At 47.3% G+C, this 13,875-nt stretch overlaps 1 protein-coding gene across 5 annotated transcripts in view; it reads right to left on the bottom strand.

The window, feature by feature from the left end:
* tnk1 (tyrosine kinase, non-receptor, 1) overlaps positions 1-13,875 on the bottom strand; it is an 82,998-nt gene that overhangs the window by 23,131 nt on the left and 45,992 nt on the right. For all 5 annotated transcript variants that reach the window (XM_073048790.1, XM_073048792.1, XM_073048794.1 and 2 more), the window contains 2 exons: positions 10,486-10,760; positions 8,805-8,931 (listed from right to left, as the gene is read on the bottom strand). In XM_073048790.1, the coding sequence (XP_072904891.1) occupies positions 8,805-8,931; positions 10,486-10,760 (402 nt within the window). The remainder of the gene's footprint in view (positions 1-8,804; positions 8,932-10,485; positions 10,761-13,875) is intronic.

The following is a 13,875-nucleotide window of genomic DNA, read 5'->3' as shown; positions in this document are numbered from 1 at the left end:
ACTCCCACTCCAGGCAGGGTATCTGAACACCGGCAGGTTAAATGGCCTCCAGCCAGCCGTCGGAGGGCATGGCTGCGGTTTTGAAAAGCTCACATCGTTGAGCCTATAGGGGTGGGATTTGGGGGTAGAGGTTCCGCTGGCTGCTCACTCTGCAGAACCTACTCTCCCCTTGGCATTACGAGGGCTGCAAAGAGAAGAGCCCCCAGGACCGTCACAGAGGCTGCTGGGTGGCTGTGGATCAGGAAGTGTGACTCATAGACCAACGCTGCTGGGACACAAGCCGAGGCCTGATCAACCCTGGCTGCGTTGCCTGGGCAGGAACGTCTGATGTTGAAACACCCAACGATGATGTGTCTCAGTGTATCCCAGGACTTATCTCAGGATCATTATGAAAATACGTATCTGTTACCATACACTACCTTACGATTCATGTTATAAAGGAAAATAAAGAAATATAATAACATTTACAAAGAGCTATGCATACAGGCTGACAAACAACCATGAACACAAGAGATTTCTGCAGACGCTGGAAATCCAGAGCAACACACACAAAATGCCGGAGGAACTCAGCAGGTCGGGCAGCGTCTAATACAGAGGAATAAACAGTCGACGTTTTGGGCTGAAGTGTTGGCTGAAAAAGAAATCATTATGTGCAAAAGAAATCAAACTGTAGAAAATAAAAAAATACTGAGTTGTAATGAGAATCAGAATCAGGTTTATTATCACTGGCACATGTTGTGAAATTTGTTAACTTTGTGGCAGAAGTACAATGCCATACATGGTAATAGAGGGAAGAAAATGAAAAGTGTGAATTACAGTAAATATATATTAGTTAAATTAAATAAATAGAAAAAAATAGAAATAAAAAATATTTCATGTTCATGTGTTCAGCATCCATTCAGAAATTGTATGGTAGACAGGAAGAAGCTATTCCTGAAGTGTTGAGTGTGTCGTCAGGCTTCTGTACCTCCTCCCTGATGGTAGCAATGAGAAGAGGCATGTCCTGGGTGATGGGGAGCCTTAATGATGGACGTCACCTTTTTGAGGCATCACTCCTTGGAGATGTCCTGGATACGACGGAGGCTAGTGCCCGTGATGAAGCTGACTGAGTTTACAACTGTCTGCAACTTACTTTGATCCCGTGCAGTAGTCCCACCCCCCATATTAGACAGAGATGCAGCCAGTTAGAATGCTCCCCATGGCACATCTGTAGAAATTTGCAAGTGTCTTTGGAGAGATACCCAATCTCCTCCAACTCCTGTTGAAATATAGCTGGTGCTGTGCTTTAGTAGCTGCTTCGATATGTCGGGTCCTTAAAGTGAGTCTGTAGGTTGTGGAGTCAGTTCAGTGTTGAGGTGAGTGAAATTATCCATGCTGGCTCAGGGGCCTGATCGTTGTAGGGTAATAACAGTTCCTGAACCTGGTCCTAACTCGTCAGCTTCTACGAAGAACCACATGATCCTCTGTGTGGCATTAACTGCTTGCTCAAATGATTATTGTCGATAATAAAGCTGGCACTGAATACAAGAGTCGTGTTATATTTAGACCACAATTGGCGTATTGTCTGTGGTTCTGTATTGGAAGGATATGATTAAGCCAGAGAGGATGCAGAAAAGATTCACAAGGGTGCTGCCAGCACTGGACGACTTCTGTTCTACACTCAGAGGTCAGTTCATGAGATACAAGTAAAGCAAGTATCTAATCGGCCAATCAGGTGGCAGCAACTCAATGCCTAAAAGTACACAGACACGGTCAAGAGGTTCCGTTGTTGTTCAGACCAAACATCAGAATGGGGAAGAAATGTGATCTAAGTGACTTTGACTGTGAAATAATTGATAGTGCCAGACAGGGTGATTTGAGTAATGCTGGTATTTTCACACTCAACAGGCTCTAGAGCAGGAGTTCTCAAACTTTTTAATGCCATGGACCCCCACCGTTATCCGAGGTGGTCTGTGGACCCCACCCGGGGTGGGAACCGCCTGCTCTGGAGTTTACAGTGAATGGCGTAAAAGACAAAAACCACCCAGTGAGTGGCAGCTTTTTGTCGAACGGCTCTTCGGGGGCTTCATGGAAATGAATGAACAGTCAACGTTTCAGGCCGAGACCCTTCTTCAGGACTGAGAAAGGAGGGTGAAGACGCCAGGATAAAGAGGTGGGGTTAGGGGAAGGAGGATATAGCCAGAAGGTGATAGGTGAAACTGGGTGGGAAAGGTCAAAGGCTGGAGAGGAAGGAATCTGATAGGAGTGGAGAGAGGACCATAGGAGAAAGGGAAGGAGAAAGGGACCCAGGGGGAGGTGATAGGTGGGTGAGAAGAGGTAGGAGGCCTGAGTGGGAAATAGAGGAAGATGATGGGGGGTGGGGAGGAGGAGATACTTTTACCAGTGAAAAGCTTGTCTCACACAAACAAGAGAAATCTGAGTAACACACACAAAGCAGGCCAGGCAGCATCTATGGAAAAGAGTACAGTCGATGTTTTGGGCCGAGACCCTTCAGCAGGACTGGAGAAAAAAAAAAAGATGAGTAGATTTAAAAGGTGGGGAAAGGGTGGGAGAAAGACAAGAAGATAGGTGACTGCAAGAGGGAGGGGTGAAGAGCTGAGAAGTTGATTGGTGAAAGAGGTACAGGGCTAGAGAAGGGAGAATCCGATAGGGGAGGACAGAAGGTCATGGGAGAAAGAAAAGGGGGAGGGGGAGGGAGCTGATGGGTGGGCAAGGAGACACGGTGAGAGAGGGAAAAGGGGATGGGGAATGGTGAAGGGAGGCACCATTATCGGAAGTTTGAGAAATCGTTGTTCATGCATCAGGTTGGAGGCTACCTGGACGGAATACAAAGTGTGGCTCCTCTAACCTGAGCGAAGCCTCATCGTGACAGAACAGGAGGCCATGGACTGACAGATCAGAATGGGAACGGGAAGTGGAATTGAAATGGAAGGCCACTGCGAGATCCCGCTTCTTCTGATGGATGAAGCATAGGTGTTCAGCAAAGCCCTCTCCCTATCTACGTCGGGTCTCACCGATATACAAGCAGCCACACCAGGAGCACCGGACACAGTATATGATCTCAACAGACACTCAGCCTCCAAGTCCTGCATATAATTCTCCAGAACTTCCGCCACCTCTAGCAAGATCCCACCACCAAGCCCATCATCCCCCCGCCCACTTCCTGCTTTCCGCAGGTATTATCATGCCCAACGCGAGCCCCTTGTCCATTCGACCTTCCCCACCGATCTCCCTCCTGGCACTTATCCTTGCAAGCGGAATACATGCTACACCTGTCCGTACGCCTCCTCCCTCACTACCATTCAGGGCCCCGAACAGACCTTTCAGGTGAGGTGACACTTCACCTGTGAGTCTACTGGGGTCGTTTACTATATCCGGTGCTCCCGGCGTTGCCTGCTGTATATCAGTGAGACCCAGCGTAGATTGGGAGATCAATTCACCAAGCACCTATGCTCCTGAAGATGTGGGATCTCCCAGTGGCCGCACATTTTAATTCCACTTCCCATTTCCATTCTGATATGTCAATCCATGGCCTCCTCTACTGTCGTGATGAGGCCACACTCAGGTTGGAGGAACAACACCTTATATTCCAGCTGGGTAGCCTCCAACCTGATGGCATGAACATCGATTTCTCTAACTTCTGGCAATGCCCCCCCTTCACCATTCCCCATCCCCTTTTCTCTCTCTCCCTCTCTCCTTACCTGCCCATCACCCCCCCCCCAGGGTGCTGCTTTCCCCCTTTCTTTCTTCCATAACCTTCTGTCCTCTCATCTCAGACTCCCCCTTCTCCAGCCCTGTATCACTTTCGCCAATGAACTTCCCAGCTCTTTACTTCAGCACTCCCCCTATCACCTTGTTTATCTCTCTTCCCCCCCACCACCTTTTAAATCTACTCATCTTTTTTTCTCCAGTCCTGCTGAAGGGTCTCGTCCCAAAACGTCAACTGTGCTCTTTGCCATAGATGCTGCCTGGCCTGCTGAGTCCCTCCAGCATTTTGTGTGTGTGTGTGTAGTTAGTCCTGCACACTGTCCGTACAGATCACAGTGCACTGAGGTAGAACAAAGTAAAACAATAACAGAACAAAAAGTAAAGTGTACCAGCTACAAAGGAAGTACAAGCTGCCTGTAAGGAGTTTGCACGCTCTTCCCGTGACCCCGTGGGTGTCCTCTAGGTGATCCAGTTTCTTCCCACAGTCCAAAGATACGCACGTCGGGGTTAGTGAGTTGTGGGCGTGTCGTGTTGGCACCGGAGCCTGGTGACACTTGTGGGCTGCCCCCAGTGAGTCCTCAGACTGGTCTGGTTGTTGACGCAATTCGCTGTGTACTTTGATGCTCAAGAGGTATTGTTAGCCACAGTGATAGAGGGGAAAAGCAATAACGATGCAGAATAAAGTGCAGCAGCCACAGAGAGAGTGCAGTGCAGGCAGATAATACGAAGCAAGGTCATAGTGAGGTAGGTTTTGAGGCCCAGTTTATCATACAGGTTGGTTATGTGACATGGGTGATCACGGTCTCTCCATCACCATGACTGTTCTTGGCAATTGTTTCTACAGGAGTGGATTTCTATTGCCTTCTTCTGGACAGTGTCTTTACAAGACGGGTGACCCCAGCCATTATCAATACTCTTCAGAGATTGTCTGCCTGGCATCAGTGGTCACATAACCAGGACTTGGGATATGCACCGGCTGCTCGTATGACCACCCACCACCTGCTCCCATGTTTTCATGTGACCCGAATCGTTGGGGGGGAACACGACCTAAACTGGTCCTACTGTGGGAGGTGGGGGAGGAGATTGCTGAGTCTCTGGCGATGATCTTTGCATCATCAATGAGGATGGGAGAGGTTCCACAGGATTGCTGGGTTGCAGATGTTGTTCCTTTATTCAAGAAAGGGAGAAGAGATAGCCCAGGAAATTATAGACCTGTGAGTCTTACCTCAGTGGTTGGTAAGTGGATGGAGAAGATCCTGAGAGGCAGGATTTATGAATATTTGGAGAGGTGTAATATGATTAGGAATAGTCAGCATGGCTCTGTCAAGGGCAGGTCGTGTCTTACAAGCCTGATTGAATTTTTTGAGGATGTGGCTAAACACATTGATGAAGGTAGAGCAGTAGATGTAGTGTATATGGATTTCAGCAAGGCATTTGATAAGATACCCCATGCAAGGCTTATTGAGAAAGTAAGGAGGCATGGGATCCAAGGGGACATTGCTTTGTGGATCCAGAACTGGCTTGCCCACAGAAGGAAAAGAGAGGTTGTAGACAGGTCATATTCTGCATGACAGTTGGTTACAAGTGGAGCGCCTCAGGGATCTGTTCTGGGACCCTTACTCTTCGTGATTTTTATAAATGACCTGGATGAGGAAGTGGAGGGATGGGTTAGTAAGTTTGCTGATGACACAAAGGTTGGAGGTGTTGTGGATACTGTGGAGGGCTGTCAGAGGTTACAGCGGGACATTGAAAGGATGCAAAACTGGGCTGAGAAGTGGCAGATGGAGTTCAACCCAGATAAGTGTGAAGTGGTTCATTTTGGTAGGTCAAATATGATGGCAGAATATAGTATTAATGGTAAGACTCTTGGCAGTGTGAACTCAAGCGTATATCTGTCTCACCCAAGAAACCAAACAGAGCAATTAAAGGGTTAGGTTCTAAGTGGCGATTCAGAATACAGGATAAGGTTATAAAAACATCTCTCCAAAATTTCTCTAAGCTAGGACAGGTCCAGTACATATGAATAAGAGAAGCCTCGCCACTTTTGCATTTATCACAAAGAGGACTAATATTAGGATAAAATTGAGATAGTTTAGATTTGGACATATGGGCCCTATGAACAATCTTAAACTGTGGAGTGATCAGAGGGATCTTGGGGTCTGAGTCCATAGGACGCTCAAAGCAGCTGCGCAGGTTGACTCTGTGGTTAAGAAAAAAAGTTGAATTTCCCCATGGGGATGAATAAAGTATCTATCTATCTATCTATCTAAGAAGGCACATGGTGTATTGGCCTTCATCAACCGTGGAATTGAATTAAAGAGCTGAGAGGTAATGTTGCCGCTATATGGGACCCTGGTCAGACTCCACTTGGAGTACTGTGCTCAGTTCTGGTCACCTCACTACAGGAAGGATGTGGAAACTATAGAAAGGGTGCAGAGGAGATTTACAAGGATGTTGCCTGGATTGGGGAGCATGCCTTATGAGAATAGGTTGAGTGAACTCGGCCTTTTCTCCTTGGAGTGACGGAGGATGAGAGATGACCTGATAGAGGTGTATAAGATGATGAGAGGCATTGATCGTGTGGATGGTCAGAGGCTTTTTCCCAGGGCTGAAATGGTTGCCACAAGAGGACACAGGTTTAAGGTGCTGGGGAGTAGGTACAGAGATGTCAGGGGTATGTTTTTTCACTCAGAGTGGTGAGTGTGTGGAATGGGCTGCCAGCAATGGTGGTGGAGGCGGATAAGATAGGGTCTTTTAAGAGGCTTTTGGATAGGTACATGGAGCTTAGAAAAATAGAGGGCTATGGGTAAGCCTAGTAATTTCTAAGGTAGGGACATGTTCGGCACAACTTTGTGGGCTGAAGGGACTGTATTGTGCTGTAGGTTTTCTATGTTTCTATGTCTATACCTTGCCCAAGGGTGACCTGCAGGCTAGTGGAGGGAAGGAGCACCTTACACCTCCTAGAGGTTATAGTTTTGAATAATAAGAGATTTAAAGGGGAGCTGAGGGGCAATGCTTTCACACACAGGTTAGTGGGTACAGGGAATGAGCTGCCAGAGGAGGTGGCACATGTCAATACAATTATAATATCACTCGACCACCAAGATTTTCCTTCCTGAATACTTTTGGGTGTATCTTATGGATTTTGGGCTTCTAATAAGACCATAAGATATAGGAGCAGAATTCGGCCATTTGGCCCATTGAGTCTGCTGTGCTATTTCATCATGTTTAATCCGATTTTCCTCTCAACCCCATCTCCTGCCTTCTCCCCACATGCCTTCATGCCCTGAGAATCAAGAATCTATCAACGTCTGCCTTAACTATACATAAATACGGCCTCCACAGCTGCATGTGGTAACAAATTCCACAGATTCACCACTCTCTGGCTAAAGAAATTCCTCCTCTTTTCTGTTCTAAAAGGACGCCCCTCTGTTCTGAGGCTGTGTCCTCTGGTCTTATTCTCTCCCATCACAGGAAACGTCCTCTCCACATCCACTCTATCAAGGGTTTCAACATTCAATCAGGTTCAATAAGGTCACTCCTCATTCTTCTGAATTCCAGCAAAAACAAACCCAAAACCGTCAAACACTCTTCACATGACAAGCCATTCAATCCTGGAATCATTTTCATGAACCTCCTTTGAACCCTCTCCAGTTTCAGCACATCCTTTCCAAGATAAGGGCCCAAAACTGCTCACAATACTCCAAGTGAGGCCTCACCTGTGCTTTATAAAGTCTCACCATCATTGCTTTCATATTCTAGTCCTCTTGAAATGAATGCTAACATCACATTTGCCTTCCTCACCACAGACTCTAGTTACAAATTACACTTCAGGGAATCCTGCACAAGGACTCCCAAATCTCTTCGCACCTCAGTTTTTTGTATTTTCTCCACAGAAAATAGTCAGCTCTTTCAATTCTTCTACCGAGGTGCATGACCAGAGTATCGCCATGAAATTTCCCTGAAATTGCACCTTTTTTTAAAAAAATCATCTATATTTGTTATTTCAATTCACAATTCAAGTCAATTAAAATGTTGCCGACAATGTAAGCTGAAAGGTTTTCTGTCTCGTCCACATAGGTCTGGTCATTCTTAGGCAGGGCAGATGCTGCATGGCAAGACAGGTTTTAGAAAGGCCATCAATTTTCGTGAAGGATTTTGATATTTGAGACAAATATTTCCCAAAATAACTGATGCAAGATTAAGGAAGGCATTATTGTTCGTCCACTAATCACAAGTCATCAATGACAGGCATTTCAAAGATTTCTAGTGGGACCGGAGAAAATCACATTGAAGGCAAAGATATTGTTGAAACTTTTCTTGGCAACTACAGAGCACCAAACTACGTGCAGCTGGTTGACAACATGTTTCAAGCACACAAAACCGTGAAGTGCAACATGTCACTAAAGATTCATTTTCTGCATTCCCATTCAGACTTCTTCCCTGCAAATCTCGGCACTGTCAGTGACGAGCATGGTGAAAGGTTTCACCAGGACATTGCGGTCATGGAGAAACAGTATCAGGGCAACTGGAATCCATCAATGTTGGCTGATTATTGTTGGACACTTAAGCAAGAAGCCTCAGACACTGAGTACAAATGAAAATCATCAGCAAAACATTTTTAGTTTAGTTTAACTATTGCAAAGCGTCAGCACCAGTATGCAATTAACCACATTATATTCAATAAAAGGTAATTTCTTGTTTCTCCAAATTCCTACGTATTATAATTAGTCTGAAATTATATTTGAGGTCAGCTTCAAGCAGTCTATCATAACCAAAAAAAATTCTGAGGAAGCAACCTTTTTGACCACATCCATAAAAATGTGTTGTCCAGTGTACAAGCACTTTGACAGGTACATGGACAGGAAAAGTTTAGAAGGATATGGGGCAAATGCAAGCAATCAGACAAGGCTGACTGGAAATGTTGGCTAGCATGGATGAGTTGAGCTGAATGGCCTTTACCCGAGCTCTGTGACTCTGCGATCCTCAGCTGACATATTTGAATCTATAGCCCACTCACTGGAAGAAACATTAGTCCCACACATCCCCCCCCCACCCCCAGTTCTTCCCACCACGTTGTTCACCATCCCCCTTACCTCTCGGCCGTACATCCCCAACCAGGGCTCCTCACAGTAGGAGAACAGCTCCCACAACAAAACCCCGTACATCCAGACGTCAGACGCGTGAGAGAAGGTTCCCGACTTCAGGCTCTCTGGAGCACACCTGGGGGTGAAGTGGAGGAGAGGCAGAGTGAAGTGGGAGCGACTGTCCCTGTGGGCTCACTGGGTGGGGGTCAAGGTGAGACTGCGAGATCTCTCTGCACCGCCCACGCACAGGGCCGTACTGCTGTGTGGGCCACACACACACAATTATTGCGCAGTCATGCAGGAATATTTATTTATTGATTGAGATACAGTGCAGAATAGATTTCTCCAGCCCTTCAAGCTACGCCACCCAGCAGCCCCCCCAATTTAACCCTAGCTTAATCGCAGGAAAATTTACAATGACCAATTAATCTCCCAACCAGTATGTCTTTGCAATGTGGGAGGAAACTGGTGCACTCGGAGGAAACCCATGCGGTCACAGGGAGAATGTACAGACTCCTTCCAGACAGCAGCAATGCACAGACAAGGCTCAAAGATACACGAGTTATTCAGGCAAACCCACATTCATCAGGGTCACACAGACACAAACAGTGAGAAAAACTGTAATATTCAGATATAGCTAAACATGCACACTCACACACAGATGCATCATCAAAAACTCTCGGAGATGTGAGGCGAGAGATAGGCGTTTATTCGCTGGAAGAGAGCACTGTCAGCAGCAAGAGACCACCACACAACATCCTGGAGACTGAGGGAGGAGCAGTGCCTCCAATCACCTTTATACAGGGGTCGGTGGGAGGAGCCACAGGAGCAGTCAGCAGAGGGGCATGTCCAGACAGGTATATGTAGTTCACCACACACACACACTCACACAAGCATGCTCTCAATCTCTCTCAGTACATATACTCTCTCAGACACACTCTCTCGCTCACACACTCACTCTTTTTCCACATATATTTGCATATACAGAAAGCATATGAAGAATGTTACCTGGGTTTCAGCACCTAAGTTACAGGGAAAGATTGAACAAGTTAGGTCTTTATTCTTTGGAGCGTAGAAGGTTGAGGGGGGACTTGATAGAGGTATTTAAAATTATGAGGGGGTAGATAGAGTTGACGTGGATAGGCTTTTTCCATTGAGAGTAGGGGAGATTCAAACAAGAGGACATGAGTTGAGAGTTAGGTGGCAAAAGCTTAGGGGTAACATGAGGGGGAATTTCTTTACTCAGAGAGTGGTAGCTGTGTGGAACGAGCTTCCAGTAGAAGTGGTAGAGGCAGGTTCGGTATTGTCATTTAAAGTAAAATTGGATAGGTATATGGACAGGAAAGGAATGGAGGGTTATGGGCTGAGTGCGGACCACTGGGACTAGGTGAGTGTAAGTGTCAGCACGGACTAGAAGGGCCGAGATGGCCTGTTTCCGTGTTGTAATTGTTATATGGTTATACACACACACACACACTCTCTCTGTCTCACTCTAACACACACACACACACACAAACATACACTCTCTCTGTCTCACTCTAACACACACACACACAAACATACACTCTCTCTGTCTCACTCTAACACACACACACACACACACACACACACACACACAAACATACACTCTCTCTCAGTCTCACTCTAACACACACAAAACACACACAATACCCCCTAGGGTGCTTCTCACCATGCAAAGGGGATTTTGCGATGAGCCTGCATCACGTAGTGGTCAGTGTCAGAGAGCGAGCGGGTCAGGCCGAAGTCGGCGATCTTCGCCAGCTCCTCGCTGGCCAGCAGGATGTTGCGGGCAGCCAGGTCGCGGTGGATGAAGTGATGGGATTCCAGGTAGTCCATGCCCTCACACACCTGGACAGCGTACAGCCACAACAGGTGGATGGGGAAGGCGGCATATCGGCTGCGTAGATGGTCGTACAGGGACCCAAGGGGGGCCAGCTCCGTCACCTGTACGGAGAGAACGTCAGGAAAGAAGCTGCACGAAACCTTCAGCCTTTCTGTCTGTTCCATTGCTCTGCGAGATCAAGGCTGACTCTTTACTAACCTCTCCTCCACAATCCCCTCAATATCTACTAACCTCCTCTTTGATACACTCAGAGACTAAGCTTTACTCTATAATCTGGCCCATGGTTTCCTTGTCCTGGGAGTGTATGATAGGACAGTGTAGAGGGAGATTCACTCTGTGTCTGACCCTGGAAGTGTGTGATGGGACAGTGTAGAGGGAGATTCACTCTGTGTCTGACCCTGGGAGTGTGTGATGGGACAGTGTAGAGGGAGCTTCACTCTGTGTCTGACCCTGGGAGTGTGTGATGGGACAGTTTAGAGGGAGCTTCACTCTGTGTCTGACCCTGGGAGTGTGTGATGGGACAGTGTAGAGGAAGCTTCACTCTGTGTCTGACCCTGGGAGTGTGTGATGGGACGGTGTAGAGGGAGCTTCACTCTGTGTCTGACCCTGGGAGTGTGTGATGGGACAGTGTGGAGGGAGCTTCACTCTGTGTCTGACCCTGGGAGTGTGTGATGGGACAGTGTGGAGGGAGCTTCACTCTGTGTCTGACCCTGGGAGTGTGTGATGGGACGGTGTAGAGGGAGCTTCACTCTGTGTCTGACCCTGGGAGTGTGTGATGGGACAGTGTGGAGGGAGCTTCACTCTGTGTCTGACCCTGGGAGTGTGTGATGGGACAGTGTGGAGGGAGCTTCACTCTGTGTATGACCCTGGGAGTGTGTGATGGGACAGTGTGGAGGGAGCTTCACTCTGTGTATGACCCTGGGAGTGTGTGATGGGACAGTGTAGAGGGAGCTTCACTCTGTGTCCGACCCTGGGAGTGTGTGATGGGACAGTGTGGAGGGAGCTTCATTCTGTGTCTGACCCTGGGAGTGTGTGATGGGACAGTGTAGAGGGAGCTTCACTCTGTGTCTGACCCTGGGAGTGTGTGATGGGACGGTGTAGAGGGAGCTTCACTCTGTGTCTGACCCTGGGAGTGTGTGATGGGACAGTGTGGAGGGAGCTTCACTCTGTGTCTGACCCTGGGAGTGTGTGATGGGACAGTGTAGAGGGAGCTTCACTCTGTGTCTGACCCTGGGAGTGTGTGATGGGCGGTGTGGAGGGAGTTTCACTCTGTGTCTGACCCTGGGAGTGTGTGATGGGACAGTGTAGAGGGAGCTTCACTCTGTGTCTGACCCTGGGAGTGCGTGATGGGACAGTGGAGAGGGAGCTTCACTCTGTGTCTGACCCTGGGAGTGTGTGATGGGACAGTGTAGAGGGAGCTTCACTCTGTGTCTGACCCCGGGAGTGTGTGATGGGACAGTGTAGAGGGAATAACTCTGATTTGTCACTTTTGCACTGGATAAGAACCAGTCATGTCCTGTTGGTGCAGTCAGCATAATGGAGATCTTTGATGGATCCAGACTGCTAAAGCACTGACTCTTGACTGCAGCTTCCACAGATCTCAGTCTCCTTCACCCTCTCAGTTCACAACCCCAACACCCACCCTCTGAATGATACACAGTGTCATCGTCACAGCCCATAAGACCTAGGAGCTGAATTCGGCCATTCAGCCCATCGAGTCTGCTCTGCCACTTCATCATGGCTGATCCATTTTCCTCTCAGCCCAGTCTCCGTCATGCCCTGACTAATCAAGAATCTATCAGCCTCCACTTTAAATATACTTGGCCTCCACAGCCGTCTGTGGCAATGAATTGTACAGATTCAGCACCCTCTGGAAATTCCTCCTCATCTCTGTTCTAAATGGATGTCTCTTTAATCTGAGGCTATGCCCTCTGATCCCAGACTCCCCACCAAAGGAAATATCCTCTTCACATTCACTCAAAAAAGGCCTTTTAACATTCAATGGGTTTTAATGAGATCCCCTCTCATTCTTTTAGATTCCAGTGAGTACAGGCCCAGAGCCATCAATCTCTGGCCATAGGATAATCTTTCCATTCCTGGAATCATCGTCATGAATCTCTTTTGAACCCTTTCCAATTTCAGCACATTTTGTTCTTAGATGAGGGCCCAAAACTGCTCATAAAACTCCAAGTGAGGCTTCACCGGTGCCTTATAAAGACTAAACATTGCATCCTTGCTTTTATTTTCTAGTCTTAAAATGAAGTTTACCCTCATCTCCTGGATATGAGTTTTTGCAGAGTCTACCCTGTCCATCTTGATATCACTTGCAATTGTTTTTTCCTCCAGCCTCTACCACTGAATAGAGATGAACTCTAGCTCTACCCGAAGCTGTGTTTCAGCCCAGAACCTTGTCTCTAATCCAGAATGCAGGGTCTATTCTTGAACCAAGGCTCCAAACCAAATCCTAAATCTAATTTAGAGCCCAGTCTTCAGCCCAGAATCCAGATACTACTTCAGGACCCAGACCTAATCTGGATCACAATCTAGAATCTGTCGTCTCCAGTCCAGAATTCAGACTCTGAACTAGAACAAACTCCAGCCCAGAATCCAGACCCAATTTGGATCCTAATCTAGAATCCTGATCTCCAGGAGGAGAAATCCAGAACCCGCCCTCTGGTCTAGAACCAATTTTCCAGACTAGATCTAGGCCCTAATCCAGCACATGGACACTGTCCCAGAAAACTATAACCTGGAACAATTTCTCCAGTCCAGTGTCCAAGAATTTATTAAGCAGTCTCCAGATCCCAACCAAGAATTCAGTCTCCAGTTAAGGTTTATGATCTTGAACCAGAACCCATGATCCAGATTAGAATTCAAACCATAATCTAAAATCCACTCTCCAGTCCAGAATCTGAGCCAATACAGGACCCAGTTACCAGGACCCATGTGAAATTCAGCAGGCAGCCCAGAATCTGAAATGAGGGCTCCAGTTAGAACCCAGAACCCAATCTAGAAATACTCCAGTGAGTCTCGTCTCTAATCCAGATTCCAGCTTCTCAACCCCAATCTAGAATTCAACCTCCCGTCCAAAATCCAGGCCTTCATCTTGAAACCAGACTCCAAATCAAACCCAACCTAGAATCTTATGTCCAGAACAGAACCCAGCCCCCGATCTAGAACATCCACCAGAATCTAGAATGCAAACTTTGAACTAGA

Source organism: Hemitrygon akajei, chromosome 6 (genome assembly GCF_048418815.1).
Source record: "Hemitrygon akajei chromosome 6, sHemAka1.3, whole genome shotgun sequence".
Taxonomy (NCBI): domain Eukaryota; kingdom Metazoa; phylum Chordata; class Chondrichthyes; order Myliobatiformes; family Dasyatidae; genus Hemitrygon; species Hemitrygon akajei.
Note: the sequence above shows the minus strand (reverse complement) of the source record. Positions and strands in the feature narration are given on the sequence as shown.